This window comes from Pimephales promelas, chromosome 19 (assembly GCF_988280905.1).
Source record: "Pimephales promelas chromosome 19, fPimPro1.hap1.1, whole genome shotgun sequence".
NCBI classification, from domain to species: domain Eukaryota; kingdom Metazoa; phylum Chordata; class Actinopteri; order Cypriniformes; family Leuciscidae; genus Pimephales; species Pimephales promelas.
In genome coordinates, this window is record NC_142787.1 from 28,072,588 (window position 1) to 28,097,538 (window position 24,951).

Below are 24,951 nucleotides of genomic sequence, written 5' to 3' on the forward strand. Positions count from 1 at the left end.
TTGATGTCGTGATTTACGTGCTCAAAAAACCTGCCTGGAACGCAGCATGAGCCCAGCCAGCCTCCTCAAAGTCTCGCCAAGCCCTATAGAAACGCTTTTTTACCCAGTTGATGTTTTGTCTTTTTGTCAGTCTCAATCTAATTTTAGCTCCTCTTTGAGCAAAAGGTTGTTTTTATTCTTCATCACTCGTGCTGTTTTGCATTCAGATGTAAAAACTCAACTGCTGCGACTTGTCGCAGAAAAATGATTGTGCTCTTTATAGAGTCTTGTGAATGTACTAACATGTTAAAACAGGAAGCTTCAGGACAAAACACAGCAAGTCATTATTACAGTAGGTTTGGAGATTTTACTGAGGCGCTTCATATAACTTGGAAGTTTCCTTTGCTGAGAATGAATATATTGGATTTTTTTTCCATTTTATTACAAAATATTACACTTTTTCTTCTTTGTCTTGGTAATTTTCTGCCATTTAAAGTTTGTTTTGTGGATTTCTCGGTTTCATGGTTTTTTTTTTTTCAGCCTTTCACCATGTTCTAACAAGTCATGATGACAAAGCGATAAGTTACTGTATATTTTCCTCCATGTAGGTTCACATTCATGCAAATTCATGCTGTAAAGCCCCACCCATAATGAAATATCATTGAACCAAACGCTGTATTGGACCTCAAGTATATTAAACCGTTTTTTTTTTTTTTTACTTTTGTACAGAATTTAAGATTCCATTTTTTAAAATTGACTTTCATTATTTTCATCAAATTTTTTTTAATAATATTTGCATACTCGATATTTCCATTTTTGGTCTTCTTTCTGGCAGTTTTTTGCATATTAACTTTAAATAAGTTAGACTATGGCAATTAAATAAATAAAAAATACAAAACTGGTGTGCACATCCCAAACACCCATTAGGCTCAGGTGCAGGACAACAAAGTAACATAAACGAAAAAAAAAGAAAAAAAAGTAGCGTGAAGGCCGCACAGTAAAAATAGCTGATCCAAATGAATTTATTAATAGCACAATGTTTCGACCAAAACAACTCAAAATCAACTCAAATATCATCCAATAACCGATTTTGTATTGATATATCAAGCAAAGCTACACGTAGTCTTTTCCATGGTTTGCAGTTATTTGCCTGTTAACTTTAAATAATAATTAGACTGCGACAATTAAACAAATATTAACCCTTAAATGTTTCACCAATCCTTATTACATATTTGGGTCTTTAGCGACCCGGATCATACTTCGTTGGATTTCATTTACCATCAAGCCTCCACATCATTTGACTCTTTAAAGACGAGCGAAGTGAAGCTTGCATCTGACTCACACTTTCACCTTAACTTTCTACAACAGTGAAAGTTATAAAGACTTAAAGTATATATTCCTGGAACTTCAATCTCATACACAGAACCATATACATCTTGGTGTGCTGGGTGTTTTTGTAACACTGTTGAATATTGTTTCTTTCTTATGAGTCTATTTTGGTGTTTATATAAAGTCATATTAGGTGTTTACATTGCCCTTTTTTATTTTACTCATTGGATTAAAAAAAAACATATGTTGATGCTGATGACCTTCCCCTACAAACAGATTATTAATTAGCATTTACTCAGAGTTAGGGTTGGGTATCGAGAATCGAGTATCGATTGGAACCGAGACTAACTTTTCGTTTTTCCCGGAATCGTTCAAAAGTTAAAATTTCGATTCCTAGTTTCGATATTCACAGTACGCTGAGCGGAAGAAGAAACCGCTGAACAACACCAATGAAGAAGCGTCTACCAGAAGTGTTGGCATAACCACGCGAGTCGAACATGAGTAGCTTACGTCGGCGATCCAAAGTGTGGCTTCACTTTTCTAAAAATAACGAAATCTTGGCAAAATGCAAAATTTGTGATAAAAGGAGTATTTTTACAGAAGGAGTATTTCCTTCAGAAAGGCCGTTGGTTAGCAAGGTTAGCTAAACTTTTTTGACCCTGCCTCTTAAAAGAATCGGAATCGAGAATCGTTAGGAACCGGAATCGAAACAAGGAATCGCAATCGTAATCAGAATCGTTCAAATTCAAACGATACCCAACCCTACTCAGAGTAGCACGTGTTGGTTATAATCTCAAACATATTCTCAAAACTATCATCTTCAAAATCAATATTTTGATCACTGACAGCTTCTTCCTCAGATGCACCATCAAGACACTAATATTTGATTGTGTTCAGTAAGCAGTAAATCGCTGAGCCATTTCAAGTTGCGTTGATAATTCTTCCTATTCTTTTGTTTTCTGCCTGCAGTAACTATGAGTGAAACGTCACTTAATCATCGTGTATCAGATATTGACTCCTTGTGGAATAAAAGTGATTTGCACTTACTCAGTCATCAAATATTAAATTTAGTTTACTTACACTAGATACAAAATATACTTGCACTGTTACGCACCCAACAGTGTTGTCGTTAGCGACCCAATGCAATTTTTACGAAATTTCGAATTTACGAAAACAGGCATTCTTTAATAATTGTATTTTATTTTTAATTATATTTTTTCATTATGAATTGCTAGGAATACTAAGTAGGTTGATATCTAACTTTAAAAAAAATGAATGAGGAGGAGAACAGTAGTGAATAACGTCCTGCGTGACTAAAGACCCAGGATATGCGTTTAAGGGTTAAATGGTTGTCATACATAGAGATATATTTTATCCATGTAAATGAAAGCGACAGGACATTTGAGCCCGTTCTCATCCCAAAGCGCCATATAAGACGCTTTTGCAAAAGCGTAAATATCCAACGCACATGGCACCCTTTAACGTGAAATGAGACGCAGATATATTTGGGCAGAAGGCGCCCCCTAGTGGTCTAACCCTTACCCTACACCATACCTAAACTTAACCATTAACCGAAGCGTCTCATTAGACGTTAAAGGGTGCCATGTGCGTTGGATATTTACGCTTTTGCAAAAGCGTCCTATATGGCGCTTTGGGATGAGAACGCGTTGGACATTTTGCATTTTTGCAAAACGTCCTGTTTCTATTTATGCTCATCTCATTGGTCAAATTCCTTTATTGACATCACATACATTCTCACATCATGCAGCAGTTTTGCATTCAGTGATGGCCAACCTTTTTAGCTTGAAGCATTGCCATTTCCTTTTGAGCATACTGCACAAATCTAGTCTTATTTTGCTTTCTCCGACATTCTCCATAACATCCCGGCCACCTCCATATCAGAAGTTTGATTGTTGCATGCGTTCGAGAGGGGGAGATAGATACATTAATGCTTTAGTAGATGGGTTGGATGTTAAGCACTAAATGAAGAGTGATGTGTAGTTGACTGCGAGTAGCTTTGCTGGATGAACAGAGCCGCGGAGAAGAGTGTCATTATGATTGATTGAAAGCCCGTCTCTTTGTTGTTCTTTGTTTAAAGTTCACCGCACTGCGGAGGTGTAGCAGCCTCTGCTTTGAAGTGATTGATTACAGCTGCGAGATCTTATACCTGAGCTCCCTGTCACTTGCGTGCCATAGGCCAAGAAAACCGACGTTTCTATGGATACTGTTACAGAGTTCTGCTCGTCACACCCGATTGGTTGTGGCCTGCGCTGGGTGGGTTGTCCTTGCCGCTCTGCCATCTGGCTGTGGTCTGTTGCTTGCGCTTGAGGAACCGTGGACGCTGGAATGAGTTGAGTTCTCCTTTGGGTCTCCGAGGAGCTTCATGGCTGCCTGTCACATCACACCAGATCTCTGGATCTGATACCGAGTCAGTTGCGAGTCCGCCCACCCGCTCTCTATCAATCACCGAGATGCAAAGTCAAACGGAAACGCTTTGACAGACAGATCCAGAGGTCTCAGTAATGGCCTGGTGGTTTTTGAATCCTCCTGAAATATGTGTGTTGGCAAGTAGCTCAGCAGAACTGCAACTGGATTTTGGTCTGAAAGTGTCTGGAACTTCAGCCCCGTGGAGCTCTTAGTGTCACAGCGAGAGAGATATCCTGTCATTCAGCAATACCAAAAGGACGCACGCACGTTTGCACGTTTGCCGTCGATGGCGCACATTTCTCCCTGACAAGCCATGCTGTCGTTTTCCAGGCCGCTGCAGAAAGCTGGCTCTGCCTGGAGCCCGGCATGTTCTCACCTTGACAACGGGCAGAGAAGAAATCTGATCGTCACCTATGAATTATTGATTTTCTGCAAGGATACTTCTCTGCTTTATCTGAGATGTTTGCAACCGTTCACTACCAGGAGCCCAAAAGAAGTTACTTGCTCTCAGCAAGTGTCGTTGAAATTCATTGACTTTTTGAGCTGTGTCTCTCTCTCTCTCTCTCTCTCACACACACACAGTGGATTCTCTATGTGGATGCCTGCCTGCCTCACACACTTAATTGGTTGCTTGGATATGCAGAGTTAGTTTTGAGATTAACACCTACACACACACACTTGAATAGCATAATATCATAGTCCATTTCAAAGTTGAATGAGCACGAACAAGGTCTTTTACTGTAAATTATAGATAATATAACATTCACTATTTATATCAATCATTATGTTTGTTTAGAGAGGGCGTATGTAGGCAGATTACACAAATAGTGTTTAATTAAACTCGATTTTTTCATTTTCTCAAGAAAATATGAGTGATGGATACAATACCACAAATACATTTTTTCATAACAACAAAAAAAGGGATTATATTAATTTGAACTTTAACTTTGGAAACTGTCAGTATGTAATGAATTTCATGTTTAACTTGATATTTATGTAGTAGAGTTAAATAACTTTAGAATAAAGGCCAGAGTTGTTGTGACTTTGGATGTTGCTACTCTGTAGTTGTGGTGTGGACTTCCCTATTCTCGTAAAATGTCAACAATTATTAAAACGTTATAGTTATAATATTGAAGCTTATATATGCTACACATTCATTTCGATGCTAAATAAGTAATATAATTGATCATATTTAAAAACGGCAAATGTCAATGTACCTATGCCAGTATTTTATTATAAAATTTCCCATTCTTGTGATTGATGTTTGCCCATGCAAACTCACAACCATGGAGTATAAAAAGTATGATTTTTGTCCTTTTACCTAGTCTCTTACAGTCTGTTAATTATGTCATTTATGTTAATTATTGTGTTTCTTTGTTTAGCCAGTGTTTCTACCATCTATCACTTTAAGGAGTAGTTCACTTTGAAAAAAAAAACTTTTTCTGATAATTTATTCACCCCCATGTCATCCAAGATATCCATGTCATTCTTTCTTCAGTCGAAAAGAAATGAAGGTTTTTGATGAAAACATTCCAGGATTTTTCTCCATATAATGGACATCAGTGGGAACCAAACGGTTCAAGGTCCAAAAGACAGTTTTACTGCAAACTGCAAACTGTTCAAAAGGCTTTAAACGATTCCAGACGATGAATAAGGGTCTTATCAAGCGAAACGATCGCTTATAAAAAAGAAAAAAAGCTAAGTTTTATAAGCACGCATGCTCTACTCTCCTGTTCGAACTCATTCATCAAAATCTTTTTCGTGTCATTTGGTTCATTCAACGAACAAAATGAATGAATTGACTCAAAAAAAAGATTTGTTCATTTTGATGAACGAGTTCGAACAGGACAGTCACTTTTTTTTTTTAAATGACTGATCGTTTCGCTTGATAAGACCCTTATTCATCGTCTGGAATCGTTTAAAGCCCTTTGAACAGTTTGTAGTTTACTGTCTTTTGGACCTTGAACCGTTTGGTTACCAGTAAAGTACATAATATGGAGAAAAATGCTGAATGTTTTCATCAAAAACCTTAATTTCTTTTCGACTGAAGAAAGAAAGACATGGACATCTTGGATGGCATGGGGGTGAGTTAATTATCAGCAAAAGTTTTTTAAAAGTGAACTACTCCTTTAACGTGTGTAATGGCTCACAAAGACGAGGAATAAGCAGGAAAAACTTTAATAAACAAACTCACAGGAGATACTCAGCATTACACAAATGCATTGACTTGAATGGACAGAGACCAAGGCAAAAATCATATTCGTTACAGGGTGTTGTGAGTGGTTGCCAGACAAAGATTGAAGATCTGATCAGTTTGTAGCATTTAAATCTGCAATGCATAAATACAGCTTGGATTAATGCTCTCCTGATCATTGTTTTGTTAAATAACACTTGTGGATTTGATCTCTTTTTTAACACGCTGTAATAACAGTGTCTTCATCCACTTGACCTTGAATTGTGTCAGAGTGATTGTGAAGAGGGGGTAGAGGAAGCTGCCTGATTATGTTCACAGTTTGAGCTGTAAGCAAAAAAAAAAAAAAAAAAATGTGTCCTATGAATAATCTTATCTGGTCAGCAGGAGCTCTTCCTGTTTACAAAACACACAGCAGTGGCACATTGTGGTATAGCTGGAGTCTGCAAAAGCACGTGTGATAGACTGGCAGACAGACGGACAGACTTTATTGATCCCTGATGGGAAATTTGGATGCAAATTATCCACAATATGAAGCTAAAAGTGCATTAACATGCACACACCAGATCATTACTGTGAGGCACGTTTGGTTGTGCTTTTGCACATATTGTACACCAAGGTAGTGTTCCTTGTTGAAATGGTGTACAGTTGTAAAATCCTCATTTGGCCAATGGATTTGTTTAATATTGCACCAGATAAATGGTTTTGGTATACAACCTCAATAATTTAGTATGTTAGATCCTGTGCCAGAAATGCTAATGAACCTGACAAATCTCAATCAGAACTTTCTAAAGTACAAAGTTTTTATTTTCTGGATTTGCTCATTTCCACAATGACGTAGAAAAGTGGGTGCAAATGACATGAAGTTAATGAGACATCTGTGAGCCGATTTCCCTGTGAAATCACATATTTCACCATCTCAAACACAGCTAACCCCCTCCTTGTGACAGTGCGCATTCCCCGTAAAGTTGCCACTAGTTAAGAATTTAATTACACCGTGAATTCCTGCGACACATGAAAATCGTTAGCAGCGCATCGAGAGGCTCTCGAACGCTGAAATGCAGGCCTATGTTTACCACGGTCACCCTGAAGTCGTGTGATGGATAGCTTGTCAGAATCACCCTCATTTTATGAGCTCAGTCATTTTATCTTAAGACGAGACATGATAGTGTAGGTGTAATTTCCTTTCTGACGTGTTCAGCTGTGTACAGTAAGAGGAGTTTATTATTTGTTGCAGATATGCTGTCGCAAAGGACCAAAACCTCGTTCAGACTGTCATTTGAATCACATGAAATGCGATTTTTACAAATCCATTTTTATCTACACTCTTCATTGGGGTTCTATATATGAAGTATAGGGTTCTTTACTCAACTCCAAAGAAACTTTTATGCTAAAAAAAAGGTCTATAATGACAAGAAAAACCCTTTTGGAACAAAGGTTCTTTATAGGCTATTATTGATTCATATATTACATTATCCTGCAACGTTTTGTAGTGTAATTAAATTGTTTATTAAACTGTTGTAGTAACTTAATATCACATTTTAATCATGCTGATTTTTGGAGGAGAAAAACTGAAATTCGTGTGACTAATTAGCTACATAAAATGATATATACATTTTCTAACCCCCATATCTTGAATTTTGTGATCATTCACATGCATTCATAAATACAATTTAGGGTCTTGGTGTTTGTAAATAATATGAAATATTTAATCCGGAAAGGACAAAACAAATGATAATGAATGAACCCAAAAGGTTCCATATAGAACTTTTCCTGGTTACAACCCCTAAAGGGTTCTTATTATTGAACCTTTGAAAAGGGTTCTGTATAGAACCTTTTAGGGGTTCCAAATACGTAGCGCTGATAGAACCTTTTAAGGTTCATATAGAACCTTTTCTTCTAAGAGCGTCATTCTCCACACGGCCCTCACTCGTCCCGCTCGCCACAGTAAACATGATGAAAGAACGCAAAAGCCGATCTCGAGACACATTTTTCGGGCAGACTCATCACGGAGACTCACTAGTAGCCTAGACTTGTTGTTTAACTACTGCGCTGTTACCGATAGGCGTGGCCTCCTAGGGCATTCTGGGAGTTGTTGTCTTTCATCCACACATCCAAAAATCCATTTTCTGGCTTTTCTCAGTCTAGAAAGCTCCAAATTCAAAAATAATTTCACATTTCTTCTACATAAATTACCCATTTTAAATACACATTCATCTTTCCAGAGGTGGAATGACCCTTTAAGGCTCAATGAGAGATATGTGGAGATGACAGCAGCACGGAATAAATCTGCACAAGCCAGCCTGTTTCGCCTCTGCCGGTGCCTCATAAGACGTAGGCGGCTACATATTTTCATGTTGTGAATAAGTCAGCATCTGTATTTCTGTATTGCAAATCCCTCCACGTAGCAGCTTTTTATGTTGTATTTGGTGTATAGTACCAACACAACATCATTGCCATAAAAATAAATGCTGATATTCTGGAAACCGAAAGAGCCACGTGACGAACTAAACAGAGTGTGGTCAGTCAATTATTACGATCAGATTCCAATCAGATTAAAAAATAATAATAATCAGATTTAGACTGACAATGTGGACATAGCCAAAGAAAAGTAATTACTCTTGACATGATTAAAAAAATAATAATAAAGTACACAAAAAGTTTGGTGTTGGTAACATTTTTTTTTTAAGAATTCTCTTATACTCGCCTAGGTCGCATTCATTTTTTTATGAATAGAAAGTTCTATTTAAAATAGAATTATTTTGCAACAACGTTTGCAACAGTAATTTAATACAATCTTGCTGGATTAGACTGTTACTTTCTTTTAAAAAATCTTACTGACCCCCAAACTTTTTAACTGTCGTGTAATTATTATTGAATTATTATTTTGCAATGGATTTGCACTTACTTCTTTTTAAATATCTTTTTTTCCCCCTGAATAAATATTAAAATGACTATTAAGGAACTAGAACTCTTCAATTATTTACACTTCCCATCCCTTGGCTGGAATGACTCCCAATAACCTTTTCTTATAGGACAAGTATATAGTAATAGTACCAGCTTAATATAAAACATAAAAAAAACCCCGTCTGTGTCTTACTCAGTGAAGCGGGGAGAAAGCAGTCATTCTTTCTACACTATCATCTACAAGTCTGATAATGGCTCAGCTTTATCAATTTCCAAGGTAGCATTTCTCCATCTGCTACAGATCTTTTAACCCTCACAATGAAATGATAATAAGCTGTCGTCATTAATTGATGAAGGCATATAAATGAGCTGGATATGGACAGAAAGAAACTGTGTAGGCGAAGACAGAGGTTCAAAATCCTGCTGATTTTCTCCCACCAGGCTTCCTGCTAAATTGGCAATATCCAGATTAATGTCCTTTCAGCTCCAGGTTTCAACCACGATGGTCATTAAAATCTAGACGGGGCTCATTTGAAACGTAGGGGGTGACTTCATTTGAAAATGAATAAAATAATGCCTGTGGACGTTGACATTCTCTATGCAGGTATATCACCCAGCAGGCATTCTGACACCCGAATATCCTGCTCCACGAGGTGCTCCGTGTCCCTAACTCCGTCGATGACACTTCGGTGGGGTTGAGCGCGGCGTTTTGCCGACTGCAACCATCATCCGTGTCCGCATGCAAATGTTTCTCTTCCTCCCCTCATATGTCAGATGCTAATTAGCAAATATCTAATTAGTGTTAGAAGATTAATCACTCTTGGGAGAGACGGCTGGGGGGTTTCGCCGATATGATGTGATGTGAAAAAGATAGTTGCAGAGCTGCTCCTTGCCAAACACAAACAAATGGAATAAGCGGAATGAGCCGTAGGATGCTCACGGATGTAGTCAGTGAGGCCGACGGACACGTCGCTCTGTGACATCGCCTTTAGCTTTCATAGCTTTCCTTTGGTGCTCTGTGTCGGAAGCCTCGGAATAATTAAACACCTTAATAGAGTGACATTTACACAATAGTAAACAATGTTTTAGAATACCAAATAAATTAGGATCCTAAGGCACTGATACAATGGTAAAGTGGTTGTTTTTTTACCCTTAAATTAATGCTAAATTTATTGAATGCTACATTTAGCCTATGTGTTTTTATCCAAGCGACTTATACACAAAGTATACATTTGATAAGCAACTGTGTATCACACGAAATACGTTCTGAGGAAACTATTTTGCAAATCGTAATTACGTTACATGCCAACATATAAGCAGTGCTATTATGTTTGTCCTGAACATAATACATCCAAGCAGGTTTCTTTACTATTTATGCATAATCGTGGCATTAAAATTTTGACTCTTTTGCATTCAACTGTCATATCAATTAAGTTTTCCTTCGCATTTATTAATATAATAGACCAACGTTACTCATAAATATATAAAAAGCATTTTCTCCAATAAAACACAACATACTGATACATTCACAAAAGACATACATTTTATTAGCTTGATGTAAACCAAATCCTAGAATCCATACGTTGTTTGCAAGAAACAGATCCAAATCCAGCCTTTTATCCAGTGATCTTCATCTTCATTTCTCAGCAGCGACCGCAAACGTCAAATCCGCGCTGGTGATTAATTCAAATTCAAATAATGCGCCTTCAAGAAGCGTTACGACATGTTTTACGGCAGTGATATCAAACGCTCATTGGCTCTCGCCTGCTTCGTCACAGATTGCGACATGCCGTGTTTCAGTCGGTGTAGTACATTCACATTTGAAATGGAGAAGAGCGCGCGCCTTCAGACAGAGAGCGAACCGAAATCAGATTAACATTTTGGATTAAGGTTAATAACTTTAATTCTGATCTGTACCTCATACACAACTACTATAATACTGCCAGAGGACTGCGACTGCAACGCATCATCATGTGAACGACTTTTGGTAATGTTAATAATAAATAAATAAATTATTGTGAAATGTATCTGTCTGTTATGTTTTTTTTTTCTTAATTGTGTTACCTACGTAGTTTTAAGGAATGGTTATGGTTAGGTTTAGGGATAGGAGTGGGATTAGTGGCTCAAAATATATTTTAATGCTAAAACTCATTTAACTACACATCTCTGTCCATTACGTTTTATCCTTTTTATATTCTGTATAAAATAAATATGTTTTTTGGAGTAGGATTAAGGGGTCTTGTTACATTTATCTTTAAAATTGAAAGTATACAGATATCGTTATGATATGAAACATATGTAAATAGTTAACGTTTTGTAGCTGTAAAACGTAATAAGGTTACGTTTAAATGTTGCAAATACGTCCATATTATACGTTTTAGCATCTATCCAAACGTACAAAAACGTACGTTACATATCTTTGAAAATAACGTATTAAATCTACGTATTAACAATGAGACATATTACGTTAAGGACCAACGTAATAGCACTGCTTATATGTTGGCATGTAATGTAATTGCGATTTGCAAAATAGTTTCCTCAGAACGTATTTAGTGTGATACAGGGTTGTTGATAAGTTCATGCATTCTCATAATCTCCACCATTCTCTACTGCTTGAGGTACAGGAATAGTAACATGCAACTAACCATATAATCATGCAAAATACAACATTAAGCATACTTTTTAAAAGGAGAAAATGCTGCACATTTGTTTCACTGTTAAAGGTTGTATGAACAAACAAAAATGAACACATTCATCTAATCTTTCCTAACGATCCGCTAGCTGCCCGCCCTGTAAAAAAACACGTGTCTCTGTAGGCAGCCTATGAGATCTGCACACAAAAACAAAGGGGTACAACCACCACCCAAAATCAAAATAAACAGCGTTCTAACCAATCACCGACAGGGGCGGGTGTTGTTTGTTTTTGCGCTCGTTCACGGTGCCTGCACGCGAAGTCAGAGCTGAAGAATAAGCCAGCGTTTATCAACCCAATCCTGTCAACTGACCAGATACATTTAACATGGAGGAGGCAGAAGTGACGTTACCCACAATCGCTGAGACAACCTTTAATGTCATTTGTCATTCAAATTCTGGGTATTCCATTGTAAACTCATCTGTAACTTAGCAAACTAAACCATTACAAATATGGACAGGTTGCATAACATGCCCTCATCTTTGCACTCTCAGAAAAAAGGTACAAAAGCTGTCACTGGGGCTTTACCTTTTCAAAAGGTAAACTTTTGTCCATTTTAGGTGCTAATATGTACATTTTAGGTGCTAATAAGTACATTTTATGTACATTTTAAGTGTTAATATGTACATTTCAGGAGCTAATATGTCCCTTTTAAGTGTTAATATGTACATTTTAGGTGCTAACATGTACATTTTAGGTGCAAATATTTACATTTTAAGTGTTAATATGTACATTTCAGGAGCTAATAAGTCCATTTTAAGTGTTAAAATGTACATTTTAGGTACTAATATGTACATTTTAGGTGTTAAAATTTACATTTTAAGTGTTGTGTACATTTCAGGAGCTAATATGTCAATTTTAAGTGTTATTATGTACATTTTAGGCGCTAATATGTACCACTAACTAAGGTCCCAATATGCAGCCTTTGGGTACAAAAGTGTACCTTTTGAAAAGGTACAGCCCCAGTGAGAGCTTTTGTACCTTTTTTTCTGAGAGTGTACCCAAAAACTAGAACAAAAACAACAAGAAACAAACTACACTATAGGAATTGGTTACTTGGGTCGCTGCTTAATGTCCAAAGTAAAATCTTGGTCCTGAAGCAAAACGCTTTGTGAACGGCAGGTTATCGAATCGTTCTTGCTTTTATCGGCACATTGAAAGCTGCTCCTCACGTTAAAGAGAATGTGAGAACTGGACAAGAAACGAGGGAAAAGGGCATAAGTAATCCCTCCGCCATTGATAGCCTTTGTTCTTTCTCGGCTGAAAGGGAATATTTGATCAGGACCACCTCTCTGAACCACATTCATTTTACCATCCACCTCATGAAACTGAAATTTGTGCTGTAATTAGTTGGGATCTGGGAACTTTAAGAGAGAAAGAGAGATTTATTCATGTTTCTCATTCTGAAGTATAAGTAGACATAACGAGTTTGCGAGTAAAAGCCTGTAATATTCTTATTTCCTAAAACATTTTGGATGACTGTTGTACTGTTGCTCAGTGAAATGACACCCGCATTTTTTGAGTCACTAATATATTTAAACACTATCTGCCCACTCTGAATTTCATTAATATGACTTGGGCATGAATTGAACAATTTGACTAAGTATGCAATTATGGCATCCGTTCACTCGGATATGTTGGAAGTAATTTACAATACGCGAGGACTGTCAAGTGCATGGCTAGCGGCGTTTCAGTGCACCATAGCCAAAAGCAGCTTCTGTGTGAGCGGTTTTACTGATAGCCGTTGGCTACACGGGATGGCCGGGAAGGTGGATGTCTACTTTCTGTTTTGTGCTTAATTGGAGACGTCGACAGTTAGGCACAGCCCTGGAGGAAATCTACAAAGACATTTGGTTTATATTAATGGTGGCTGATTGGCTCTCAGCTTGGGGAGGAGTGGGAGGTTATAACTGATGCAGCTGGCACGAAACCCATCCTTGCGAAATGACATTGGATTGGACGATTCATCCAGCAGAGGCGACTGCATTTAAGATCATTTGCATATCGTAGTGAGCTAGATGAGTGACAGCCACAGGCAGACACCTGTGCCGTGATTAGCCCAAACCCATGACAGCCTGCAGAGAGACTGTATAAAAACAGAGATGAGCCGCTGCATCAGTTTTCCCTTGGTATTAGATTTTTTTTTTTTTAGATTTAGTATTTTATGTCTGCATAAGTACATATTCAGTATGTGATTTTGCTTATTTCTAACCTCACCAACAATCTTTATCTTTAGAATCTCTGCTTTTTTCCTGATAAATATTCATTATCCTGAAAATCTCCCATTTATATACTGCTCTTGCATCTGAACTAATCCAGAAATCAGTTTTCATTTAAAGGAGTTGTTCACTTTTTAAAAAAACTTTTGCTTATAATTTACTCACCCCCATGTCATCCAAGATGTCCATGTCATTCTTTCTTTAGTCGAAAAGAAATAAAGGTTTTTGATGAAAATATAATTCATATTAATAATTTTCATCCATATAATGCACTTCAATGGGAACCAAACGGTTCCCACACGCATCACAGAGCAGAGCATTATTTTGAGCTTATAAAACTTAAACTTTGTTATTATTTCTTTTTTAAATGAGCGATATTTTCGCCTGATAAGACCCTTATTCATCGCCATTATTCATGAAACCGTTTAAAGCGTTGGTTACCAGTAAAGTGCATTATATGGAGAAAAATCCTGGAATGTTTTCATCAAAAACCTTAATTTCTTTTCGACTGAAGAAAGAATGACATGGACATCTTGGATGACATGGGGGTGAGTAAATTATCAGCAAAAGTTTTTTTTTTAAAGTGAGCTACTCTTTTAAAACAGTACCTTATGTGGTCTTCCATTGTCTCTTTGTATGTAGTTCTCGTCATCTTAAAATGTATCTCATAAAAAAAGAAGAAATGAATTGCTGCTGACCTAATTGTTTCTACCTGATCAAAGCCTTGCATACAGAGAAAAAAAAAAATCCAATGCTAGATACATACTATGTGTGGATGTGAACCTAAAAGTCACTGTTTACAACATATACTAAAATACTAAGTGGAGGAAAGATTGCCTATGGGGAAATTTAGGTTTAGGTCTTTTAAGGGCCAGTGACGCTTAACAAACTGTGCTAAAGAAAAGTCTTTGAAAGTTATACAATGTTTGGCAAGGTTTTAGAAATATATTCTTTGTTTTTGTGGTGTTTTGAAAAACGTTCATAACCAGTTTTAAGAAATGTCTAAAATGTCACATGGTGCAACTATCAAGTAAAAATAACATTTATGTGTACACCTTTTAATCATTCTTTTCTGAAAAATGTGTGAATGTTTTTGAAGGTAGAATGTAATTTTATTACCAATATTGCCAATAATTGATTTATATTAATTTATAATGATTTATAATAAATATCATTAGTTTTGGGGAGGCGCACCATGATATATTACACCCTGAACTAACCTTGCTTAAAAATTTTAAATCATCTGATATTTTAGGACCTTAACACATGAAATTGATCATTTTGAAATGATAATGTCCTATTTTCTGCATGTTGATTGGACGACATGACTTTGATTTGCTATATTAATGAATGTTAATCAGCAGTGAAGCTTTAAAAAAGGTTATGTTAAAGCTTAGTTAAAAGGGATTTATTTTCAAGAAATTCATTATTTTAATGGTGCTTTTTTCCTACATTATGACTATCAAAATGAATTGTAATTCTAAAATGTCATTCATGTCATTGTGCAGTATGGATTTTGAGCATGATTGAGCCTTACCTCTATAGGTGGCGAATTACAGCTGTCCCTCATTCATACTGTACAAAGGCACCAACCGTTGTAAGTACTACCACTTGGGTCTATTGAATAACCCCACTGCCATAAGTGCTCTCTCTTGGTTTGGGAATTGTACAGCTCTCATATAACCCACACATATTCATGAACAGATGCAGTCTAGTCTAGTTATAAACATAGATGGAATTGCCAACATTAGCTAACTCGTATCGTCCAAACAGACTATAGGTGCAGTAATGGAAGATCTGCCAGTTCTTCATGGGCGCTGGTCAGAGAGTAGCTTTATAAAAGTGGCTCAGAGTCAGGATGGGATTTAGGTGAGCAAAACTGCTCATACACTGTCAGAAAAAAAGGTACAAAAGCTGTCACTGGGGCGGTACCTTTTCAAAAGGTACACTTTTGTACCTAAAGGGTGCATATTGGTACCATAATTGTACAAATATGTACCATGAAGGTACCAATATGCACCCTTTAGGTACAAAAGTGTACCTTTTTGAAAAGGTACCGCCCCAGTGACAGCTTTCGTACCTTTTTTTCTGGTCAGCATGAAAGGATAGGTTCTGTAAGGGTTTTGCCCAGCAGGAACAGGAAGCTGACCCATATGGGATAGGATGGTGAGCAGCAGGCCAAGTTTGGCTATGTGAAGCCCAGCAGTCCCAGGGCAACAATGTGGCAGCTTGAGCTTCACAGGAGCATTGGACATCTAATGGTCAGTGATACCCTTATGATTACCACCTGAACAAGACATGATCCTTTGGATCACATTTAGGGACTGGGCTCCAAAAGCTGCCACAGCATTTGGTGTTGGCTCTAGACTTAGGCCCCGTCCACACTACTGCGTTTTCGTTTAAAAACCGAAACCTTTTGCGACGTTTGCACCTCCCGTCCAGACTAAAACGGAATAAATGAAGACCTTAAACGGAGAAGTTTAGAAACGCCGCAGCTCCGTTTTGCGTTTTGAATCTCCGGAGTGCGTTTTAGTGAAGACGGGACAAAATGGAGGACTTTAGAAACGATGACGCAGAGGCTCACGCTCCGCTCTTTGATTGGGTGTAATCAGTCATGACGTGTCCTTCCCTGATTCGTCAGCCACCCATCAGGGAGCTAACGTTACTTTCTTCTTCATCAAATCTGAGGAATCGTCAATCCGCTTCCTGTTTACACCGGCACGTGCATACCCAGTGTTGGGGATTGGTCACGTGATCCGCGTTTTCAGTCATTTTAATGTGGACGGAGATCAATTCTATTACGCAGATAAAATGCTTGTGGACACAGATCGTTTTAATTCTCCGTTTTTAAACGAAAACGCAGTAGTGTGGACCTTTATGTCAGTTATTTTCAATGGATTGGTCAAACTTGACAGTAAAATGATTTAAACTTTGTGAGTCTTTGAATTTTCTGGATCAATCAAGGTTTGTTTTTAATTTTAATCTAGATTTTTTTAACCTTTTTTTTTAGGTTTCAGATATGTAGACAAAGAACATATCAGATAACGTATTAAAATACCTGCAAATAAGAAACTAGTGAAATAATCCTTAGCCCTTAGTTAAAATGGTGTCAACACATTAAATGCTCACTGTCTCTCTCTCTCTCTCTCTCTCTCTCTCTCTCTCTCTCTCTCTCTCTCTCTCTCTCTTATGCAAATACCATCCATGTATGAGTTAAATAATAATAATAATAATTAACAAACAAATACACAATCGAGATATTTGACTATCTGAGTCAAGCTACCCCTCACTTTCTCCATCATGACATGACATATCACATCCCACCCCTCCCTTACAATATGCGCTGCGAGATGTTAATGTGGAGTACAGAACAGGCACAGCTCCGCTCTGTCTCTCCAGAACTACTCTCTTTTGTTCCAGGAATTATCTCCGCTCTGGTACTTTTTAATTCTTGTACATTTCTGAACGTTTACTTCCAAAACGAAGCTAAATAAAAGAAACGGAGATGAGTGCGCGTGGTGTGTAGATCTGTCAGCAGAACGCTGTTGCTGTGGGGAGACGCGTTAGTGTCTCTGTGTGCAGATTCACTGTCAGCTCTGCGAACTTTTAGGATCCGTTTCTGTGCCTGTTTAAAAGGATTTCTGACTGACTTCAGACCCGGTAGCGGCGGCATCCGAGATGCACCACCCGGGCATGCACAGGGCGAAAGTGCTCCACCACGATCCAGGTAAGAAAAGCCGCTTCACTCTTTCATTGACATCATTGCGTTAACGGTCGGCAAACACAAAAGTGCCACGAGCAATTAAAGCGCGCGCCCCCAGGTGAGACGAATTCGGTCTTTCTCTGCCATCATGCCATGCCATGGATAAACTGATATAACTCTTTGTAAACATATGGAATGAACGTGTATTTCTGTATTCGGATATTCTGGAACTAAACGACTGAATTCTGTAACTACTGACAAACACATTCGACTATAAAAAAAAAAACCCATAAAAACCTGCCCATAATTGAACTAACTCAGATCACTGACTATCTTTACTTTGTTTATTTTGTGTTTTGCTTACTTTTTTAGCCAATGAATCGCACCATTGTACAACGATTACAACAACTGCCTAAGAAATAGTCTAACAGGAGAGAGAAAATACTGTCAAAACTGTATTTTAAATACACTTTAGCAACTCAACTTATTCCTTAACCTGTTCACTTGTCCCATTTGGAACCCAATTCTAAGAAATGGAGTAGCAAAATACATAGGCCTACTGTAGTTCACAAAACCATTGGGCTTTAAACAGTGTAGACTCGTTTGAAAGAATTTACAGAGAAAATAACATTTTGGCAGCTTATTGTCAGAAATAATTAAATCAATGATACATTTCTGAGATTTATGGACTATTTTTAAGACCATGCTATGTGATTTCATTTAGAGGAGACTAAAATGCTAACCATTTTTAGCTTAGCACATGTTGTGGTGGTTTCCTCCCCTTTTGCTAGTAGCACCTCATTGCAGTACACGAGATCCAGGGGGCGGAGTTGGATCCTGATTAAAGGGGTGGAGATGGATAGGATTAGAGGGTGGGGTTAGGGATCAGGGGCGGAGATTGCTAGGTTTAGGTATATATAAGGTGGGAGGAGTCGGATCTGGATCCAACTCCTCCCCCTGGATTTCATGTTCTGCAGTGAGGACCATCTCCCTTTTGCAGTGATAGGCAAGCCTTGTAGACTGGGGTGTCAAACGACTCATTTTCCCTAAATCCATAAAAACTCCCATACTAGCGAACTTACTTTTTGGAGCGTGGGTAGACTCTCCTCTCTCTTATTGACCGACAGGATTTTGCACGGCAGTAGCAGCTGTGTGCGCTATTCATTTTAAATATTACGGTTATCACGATATTGTCACACCTTACAATTACAGTGGGTTACCATTGTGGAGAAGAGTGAAGCTTTTTGTGTGGGTGTCGACTGATTTAATTATTTTCAACTGCTTTGGTTGAAGGAGCATCAATATAAACAATACCTGAAGCGCTTGTCAGGATGCCTTTAAAAATTCACGTTGAGACTACTTAAATTGGCTAGCTTAAAATAGCTTAATTCCATGATGTTGACGTTACATGAACAAATTATGTTTGTTTAACTTAACCCAGTTATGTGAAACCTGTTGACGAAAAAAAACATAATTTTTTTGTTAAACTGGGGTGCACAAACTTGACAACACGCACACATTTTTACCTTGCTCGCTGGTCTTTCTTATTCTCTCCGTAAAGTGCATTGATACACAGCACAGTTGTTCTACAAAACTCTTCCACTGCTGAGTTCCATCCCGGGGCAAGACCTGCGGCGCTGCCGTGCTCGGATGCAAGCGGTGCGACAAAAGACAATAGAACCCATTATAATCACTGACACTGTCTACACTGGATGCGGTTCATTGTGACATGACAAATTCCAGACAGTTCACTGATTTTTCTCTGATGTACAGTCCACCAAGCGCTCTGTTTCTGACACGAAGGACAAACGGATTTGCATTTTGCAACAGTTGCTTTGACATGTCAAATGTAGACAGACTCAAGCTGTCGCAGCGTTGTAGACACAGTGTAAGGCAAATCCTGTCAATTCAAATGTAAAAAAATAGGACAATAAAAAAAAACACGATGGAATGGGGCCGAAGAGGCTGTAATGGTAAATACAGTAGAAATTTTTTAAAACCCAGAAAATCTCTGTGTGTGGTGTTTGATGCCACCGAAAATTCCTATAATGCAAAGTGAATCAGAGAATTTGGCTTATTGTGTGATATATAGTAAATAACTGCAAATTACAGAAATGTCTAACAGTCCACTTTACCTTAATGGAAAACAGAAGCTTGAACATTTGACACCAAAAAATGCCATGTTTCACAGATGAACCAAAAAAAAAAAAAGCAGGGCTCAAACATTAATAGTTGATAGTAAAAGAACAGTAAAATTTATGCACTGTAAATCAATTTGTAATCACAACATTTTTTTCTTTTGTCAAATCAACTTAAATAATTTATGTAGTTCAGATAACATAACATTTTGAGTTTCTGGTGATTAAATCAATCTCCTTCATTGTATTAACTCACTGTATTAACTTAAAATTTGAAGGCAACCACTTAATTTTTTAAGTTAGACCAACAATATTTTTTTTACAGTGTGTGTGAGCTATTCCTTTAAGATAATGAAGTGAATGATTTGAATAGGCTGTGCTTATGCTTAATTGCCATGACTAAGCAACGGAGTTTCCAAGTCGTGCGTTTTATTTATATTCTGTCTTTGTTTTATCAGCATTAGTATGATTCATCCACATGCTGTGAACAGTAGCCAAGAAACAATATAGCTAATGTGTCACTTTGAACCATTCTAAACTTTCATTTTGATTCATGCTGAAGAGGCGGGCAAATGAGTGTTTCACAATGTTTAATACGCCATCATTTATCCCAAGCAACCTGCATGATGAAGAACAGTTGGATTTTTATCTGAAATACAATCCACATAGATTAGAAATGCTCAGAGAGTGAAACTCAATGGCTGTGAGATGGATTCAGTCCTATTTAGCTGTATGATGGAGAGGCCACACGTGGAGAAGACGGCTGGATGAATTGCCCAGAGGTCCAAAGTGAAATTAAATGCTTTCCACCAAGACAGGTCCAGCAGATGCTCTGGCCAGCGTGTGTGTGTGAGTGTGTGTGCATGTACACGTGTGTGGTAAAAGCGTGCTGTCTCCTGCAGAGAAAGAGATCCTTTTTCTTCATCTCTACACAAGAGCGTAGCTGTGCACTTCGGGGAGCCGGGGAGAGAACGTGAGCGAGAGCGGCATATCTCTGCTTTTACGAGCTTCTTAAAATTAGACTGGCATGAAGCAATTTACCTCGGCTCAGGCCTCTTAGCCCACAGATGCAGGAGATGGAGAGAGAAGAGGGGGTGATTGAAAAGCCTCCTGTCCAGAATATGTGATCAATGACAGGCAGTTCCACCCTCCCCTTCACCGCCTGTCTCTATCAATTCAGAGCTCAGTAGGCAATCACCCTTCAACTTCACCTCCGTCTCATACAGAAAGACACTGTGGCGTTCAAAGTCCTGATCCTGCCTCCTTCACACACCCCTACTAGAGAAGGCCATTGCCACAGCAGCGGACGGTGTGTGTTCCTGTTTAAAAGCATGTATTCACAAAGCAACACGAGCAGCTGTGCTTTAAACATGCAGTGGGGTAAGATATGTAGAGTTTGAGAAGAATACAAATCCTAGATCAGTAAATCTTTGGGAAAAAAAGCCCCTGAAGTGGATGTTGAGCGGCAAGATGCTCGCCTCTTTTCTTCAGTCTCCTTAAGCTCTTTTGAGCCGTCACTGTCTAATTAGCAGCACTTTTGCCTTGGTTCTTGAGCTAGAAGAACCCGATTTTTAAATTGAAAAATATGGAATCCATTAACCTTGCCGGAGAGGGGCACTTACTGGCATCTCATTAGAGGCGAGGGAAATTGAGCAACACAGGAAAATATATAATTGTTTTAATAAGTCAGCAGTTTGTTAATTTACAGGGTCTTAAGTGTAAGTGCCATTTTTCATCAATAGCAACTTAATGGAATAGGCACATTGGGAGAAGCTTAGAGTGTTTTGGATAGCCTCAAAAACACGCCGCTGATAGAAGTGCGTATGCACAGCTCGTGCTGAAACGCTGCCGTTTTTTTATTTCTAATGTGTGGAAACACGGCAGTCGCAAACAGACGTGAAAAATTACACCTCAGACAACTTAATGATTGGTGTTACTGCACTGATACTTATGCTAATAGATTATTCATAATTAGTTATTATTTTTATTTTGAAGCCAATAACTAATAAAATTGGCTGATATTGGATATACTGTAAATCTACATTTTATGAGACTGATTACAAACATTTAACGCTTAAAGGTGCAGTAAGCGATTTATGAGATGCAATGAACATGCAATGCTGGAGTGGATGTCTCTATCATAGCTTAAGCAAAACAAAATAATGTTTCATGCAAAGGTTAGGAACTAATGATGAGGAAAAACAAAAAATCAACATCATGCTCAATACTGTCTATTGTGTTGGCTAACATTACAACAACAGCAAATCTTGGTTCTGTGAAACATTGCGAAACCATCTTATTTGCGTAGTGAGCAAAAAGAACGCAACCTCGGCATCCGTTTTCAGGCCTTCTTGCTCAAGTGTCTCCAGTATTTGAAAGCTTTTCAAATATTAATGCGTAGTAAATATTAACGGTATTGACACAAATTTCACAAGTCGATTCGATTTGATTTCGCTTCCGATTCGATTCAATATTGATTATTTTGGATATCAGTTACAATAAATGGCAAATTTTCTCAAGGAAATCAAATCTCTTTACTAATGCTGTAAACTATGGGAGTCTAGTTGTAGCCTACTAGGCTTCATTAGCCTAATATGAAGGTAATGATGAACTGTTTTGTAGCTATGCAAACACTTAAATTACACTTTTATTTATTTTTATAATAAGAAGATTATATGAAATATAAACATTTAAATGGTGGCTGTCATAAAAACTTACCAGATTTATTCAAATATGCATTAAATATTGAAGAACATTAAAATTATAATGCATATGTTATGGTGTATATATTTAGCAAAATGCTCCTCTCTAGAGTTATTTTTTCTAGCTGACTAACGAGTTTATGTGGGTTTTATTTCGCGCTGTAACGTATTATTAAGCCAGAAGAGAGATCAGCGCTGCTGCTTCTCTTGAGCTGTGCCAGAGCGATCTCACGCCACAGCGCCTTTAGAAATTTTTGAAATAAATTTTTGAATTTCTAAAGAAAATGGACGTAATTTGAATTTCTTGAATTTCATATCAATAGTAACAATGGACAAAGATTATTGCGATTTTTTTTTTGTTGGATGCGTGCAGCCGTGATACAATGTTCCATTCATTCAAATAAAACAGGATGACTAATCGATTCTTGAGATTCAAGAATCGATATCGGTTCGTAAAAATGAGAATCGATTAATATCAACAAATCGATATTTATTACCCAGCCCTATTAACGCGGGTCCTACTGCTGATTGGCTGCAAATGTGTTGTGATGCTCAGTCTGATCCACTTTCAACAGAAATTGCTTACTGCCTCTTTAAATCTCCTCCAAATGTGCTCCAAATTACACCAAACATCAGCATCCCTACATTCAGCATCCCCACTGACATGGATTAACTTAAACACATCTGATTGGCCACTTCATTTATGCTCTGATATTTTATATTGTTAGTGTTTTTATTAAAGCAGCAGACCACAGTGTGTATGTGTGTACCTCTGCTGCTCTCTGTGGGAAACGAGTACCAAGTTCATCAGTCATTTACACTGGGATTAAGGCCCCACTGTGACTGTGATTTATCTGATCGGTCATTTGGCAAACCCAAATTAATCTGGAACAATTGAATAGCTAATAGATTATTTGGGGGTTGACTCAGTGTTTTTTTTTGTGCAGTTTAAAACCTTTTGTGCAACTTCATTATCAGATATCAATGCAATGGTCGTCGGACACTGGTAAGAATGTTATACACTGAGAAGTCGTGACGATAATATAATGGGCTGTGATTAATTAAAGGGAGGATTGAAAGTAGATCCATGGAGCTGTTGTGTGAGAGCGGGTCGAGCTATAAAGAGTTAGTATGAGTGTGTGAGCTCTTTATGTGTTAAACTCGCACATTACAGCCACTGTTACAGGGTCAGACTGGAGCGGGTCAAAGACGAGAGGAAGAAAGATTAAGAGCTGGAAAGCAGTTACTGTATGTTGTGATGAATTGATGTTGTGTTTGTGTGGGCTCACATCCTTAGTGTCTTAGATGGAGATGTAGAAGAGCGTTACACAGCTGCTATTCCTCGCGGACCTTTCCATGCTGAAGGGCACAGCTGCTGTGTCACATGAAACATGGTCCAGTCTGCCCTGCGTGATCAGTCTTCTTTGCCACCCGTCGTCTTTCTGTGTAATGTGAAGGCCCAGGAGATTCGATGCACTCACTGTTTTTGCATCTTGGTCAGATGGCAAGACTGTGCCTGTTGAAACCTGTCCTTGTCTTGTTTCGTCTCGTCTCCTTTCCTTTCCTCTCCTCTTTCCTTTCCTTTCCTTTCCGTTCCTTTCCTTTCCTCTTCTCTTTCTGTTCCTTTTTCCTTTCTGTTCCTTTCCTTTTACCTTTCCTTTTCCTTTCCTTGCCTTTCCTTTCCTTTCCTCTTTTCTTTCTTTTCCGTTCCTTTCCTCTTTCCGTTCCTTTCCTTTCCTTTTACCTTTCCTTTTCCTTTCCTTTCCTTTCCTTTCCTTTCCTTTCCTTTCCGTTCCATTCTGTTCCTTTTCCCTTTCCTTTTCCTTTCCTTTCCTCTTTCCCTTTTCCTTTCCTTTTCCTTTTCCTTTCCTTTCCTCTTTTCTTTCCTTTCTGTTCCTTTCCTCTTTCCTTTCCTCTTTCCGTTTCTTTCCTTTCTGTTCCTTTCCTCTTTCCTTTCCTCTTTCCGTTCCTTTCCTTTCTGTTCCTTTCCTTTTTCCTTTCCTTTTCCTTTTCCTTTCCTTTCCTCTTTTCTTTCATTACCATTCCTTTCCTCTCCTTTTCCTTTCCTCTTTCCTTTTCCTATCCTTTCCTTTCCTTTCCTTCCCTGTTCTTCTTTCCCATTAGCACCTCTCAGTCACAGTCACACACAGGTGAGAGCAGAGGTGAAAATGTTATGTGATCATGTCTGTGCTTGTTCTTTTTTCTCAGTGTTGATATGATCGTGGTCTCACTTGAAATTCTGCTCTGGATTTGCCCGAGGACACAATCATATGCACATTAATGTAAAGTACACGATAAAGTTTACGGATGAACAGACATTTCCGTATCACTAAATATCACTGCAAGGGCATGTGGACACCAGTGATAGTGAGATATTATATACCTTAAAGGAGTAGTTCACTTTTAAAAAAACTTTTGCTGATAATTTACTCACCCCCATGTCATCCAAGATGTCCATGTCATTCTTTCTTCAGTCGAAAAGAAATTACGTTTTTTTGATGAAAACAATCTAGGATTTTTCTCCATATAATGGACTTCAATGGGAACCAAATGGCTCAAGGTCCAAAAGACAGTTTCAGTGCAAACTGCAAACTTTTGAAAGGGCTTTAAACGATTCCAGACGATGAACAAGGGTCTTATTAAGCAAAACCTTCGCTCATTTAA

At 38.0% G+C, this 24,951-nt stretch overlaps 1 protein-coding gene across 4 annotated transcripts in view; it reads left to right on the plus strand.

Annotated features, from left to right (window-relative positions):
• Positions 1 to 24,951, plus strand: part of tenm2b (teneurin transmembrane protein 2b) — a 246,882-nt gene that overhangs the window by 91,993 nt on the left and 129,938 nt on the right. For 2 of the 4 annotated variants that reach the window (XM_089123765.1, XM_089123767.1), the window contains exon 1: positions 17,108 to 17,471. The exons of the other annotated variants lie outside the window; for them this stretch is intronic. In XM_089123765.1, the coding sequence (XP_088979891.1) occupies positions 17,423 to 17,471 (49 nt within the window). In that variant the 5' untranslated portion in view covers positions 17,108 to 17,422. Of the gene's footprint in view, positions 1 to 17,107; positions 17,472 to 24,951 lie in introns of those variants that run through there. 4 annotated transcript variants of the gene reach the window in all.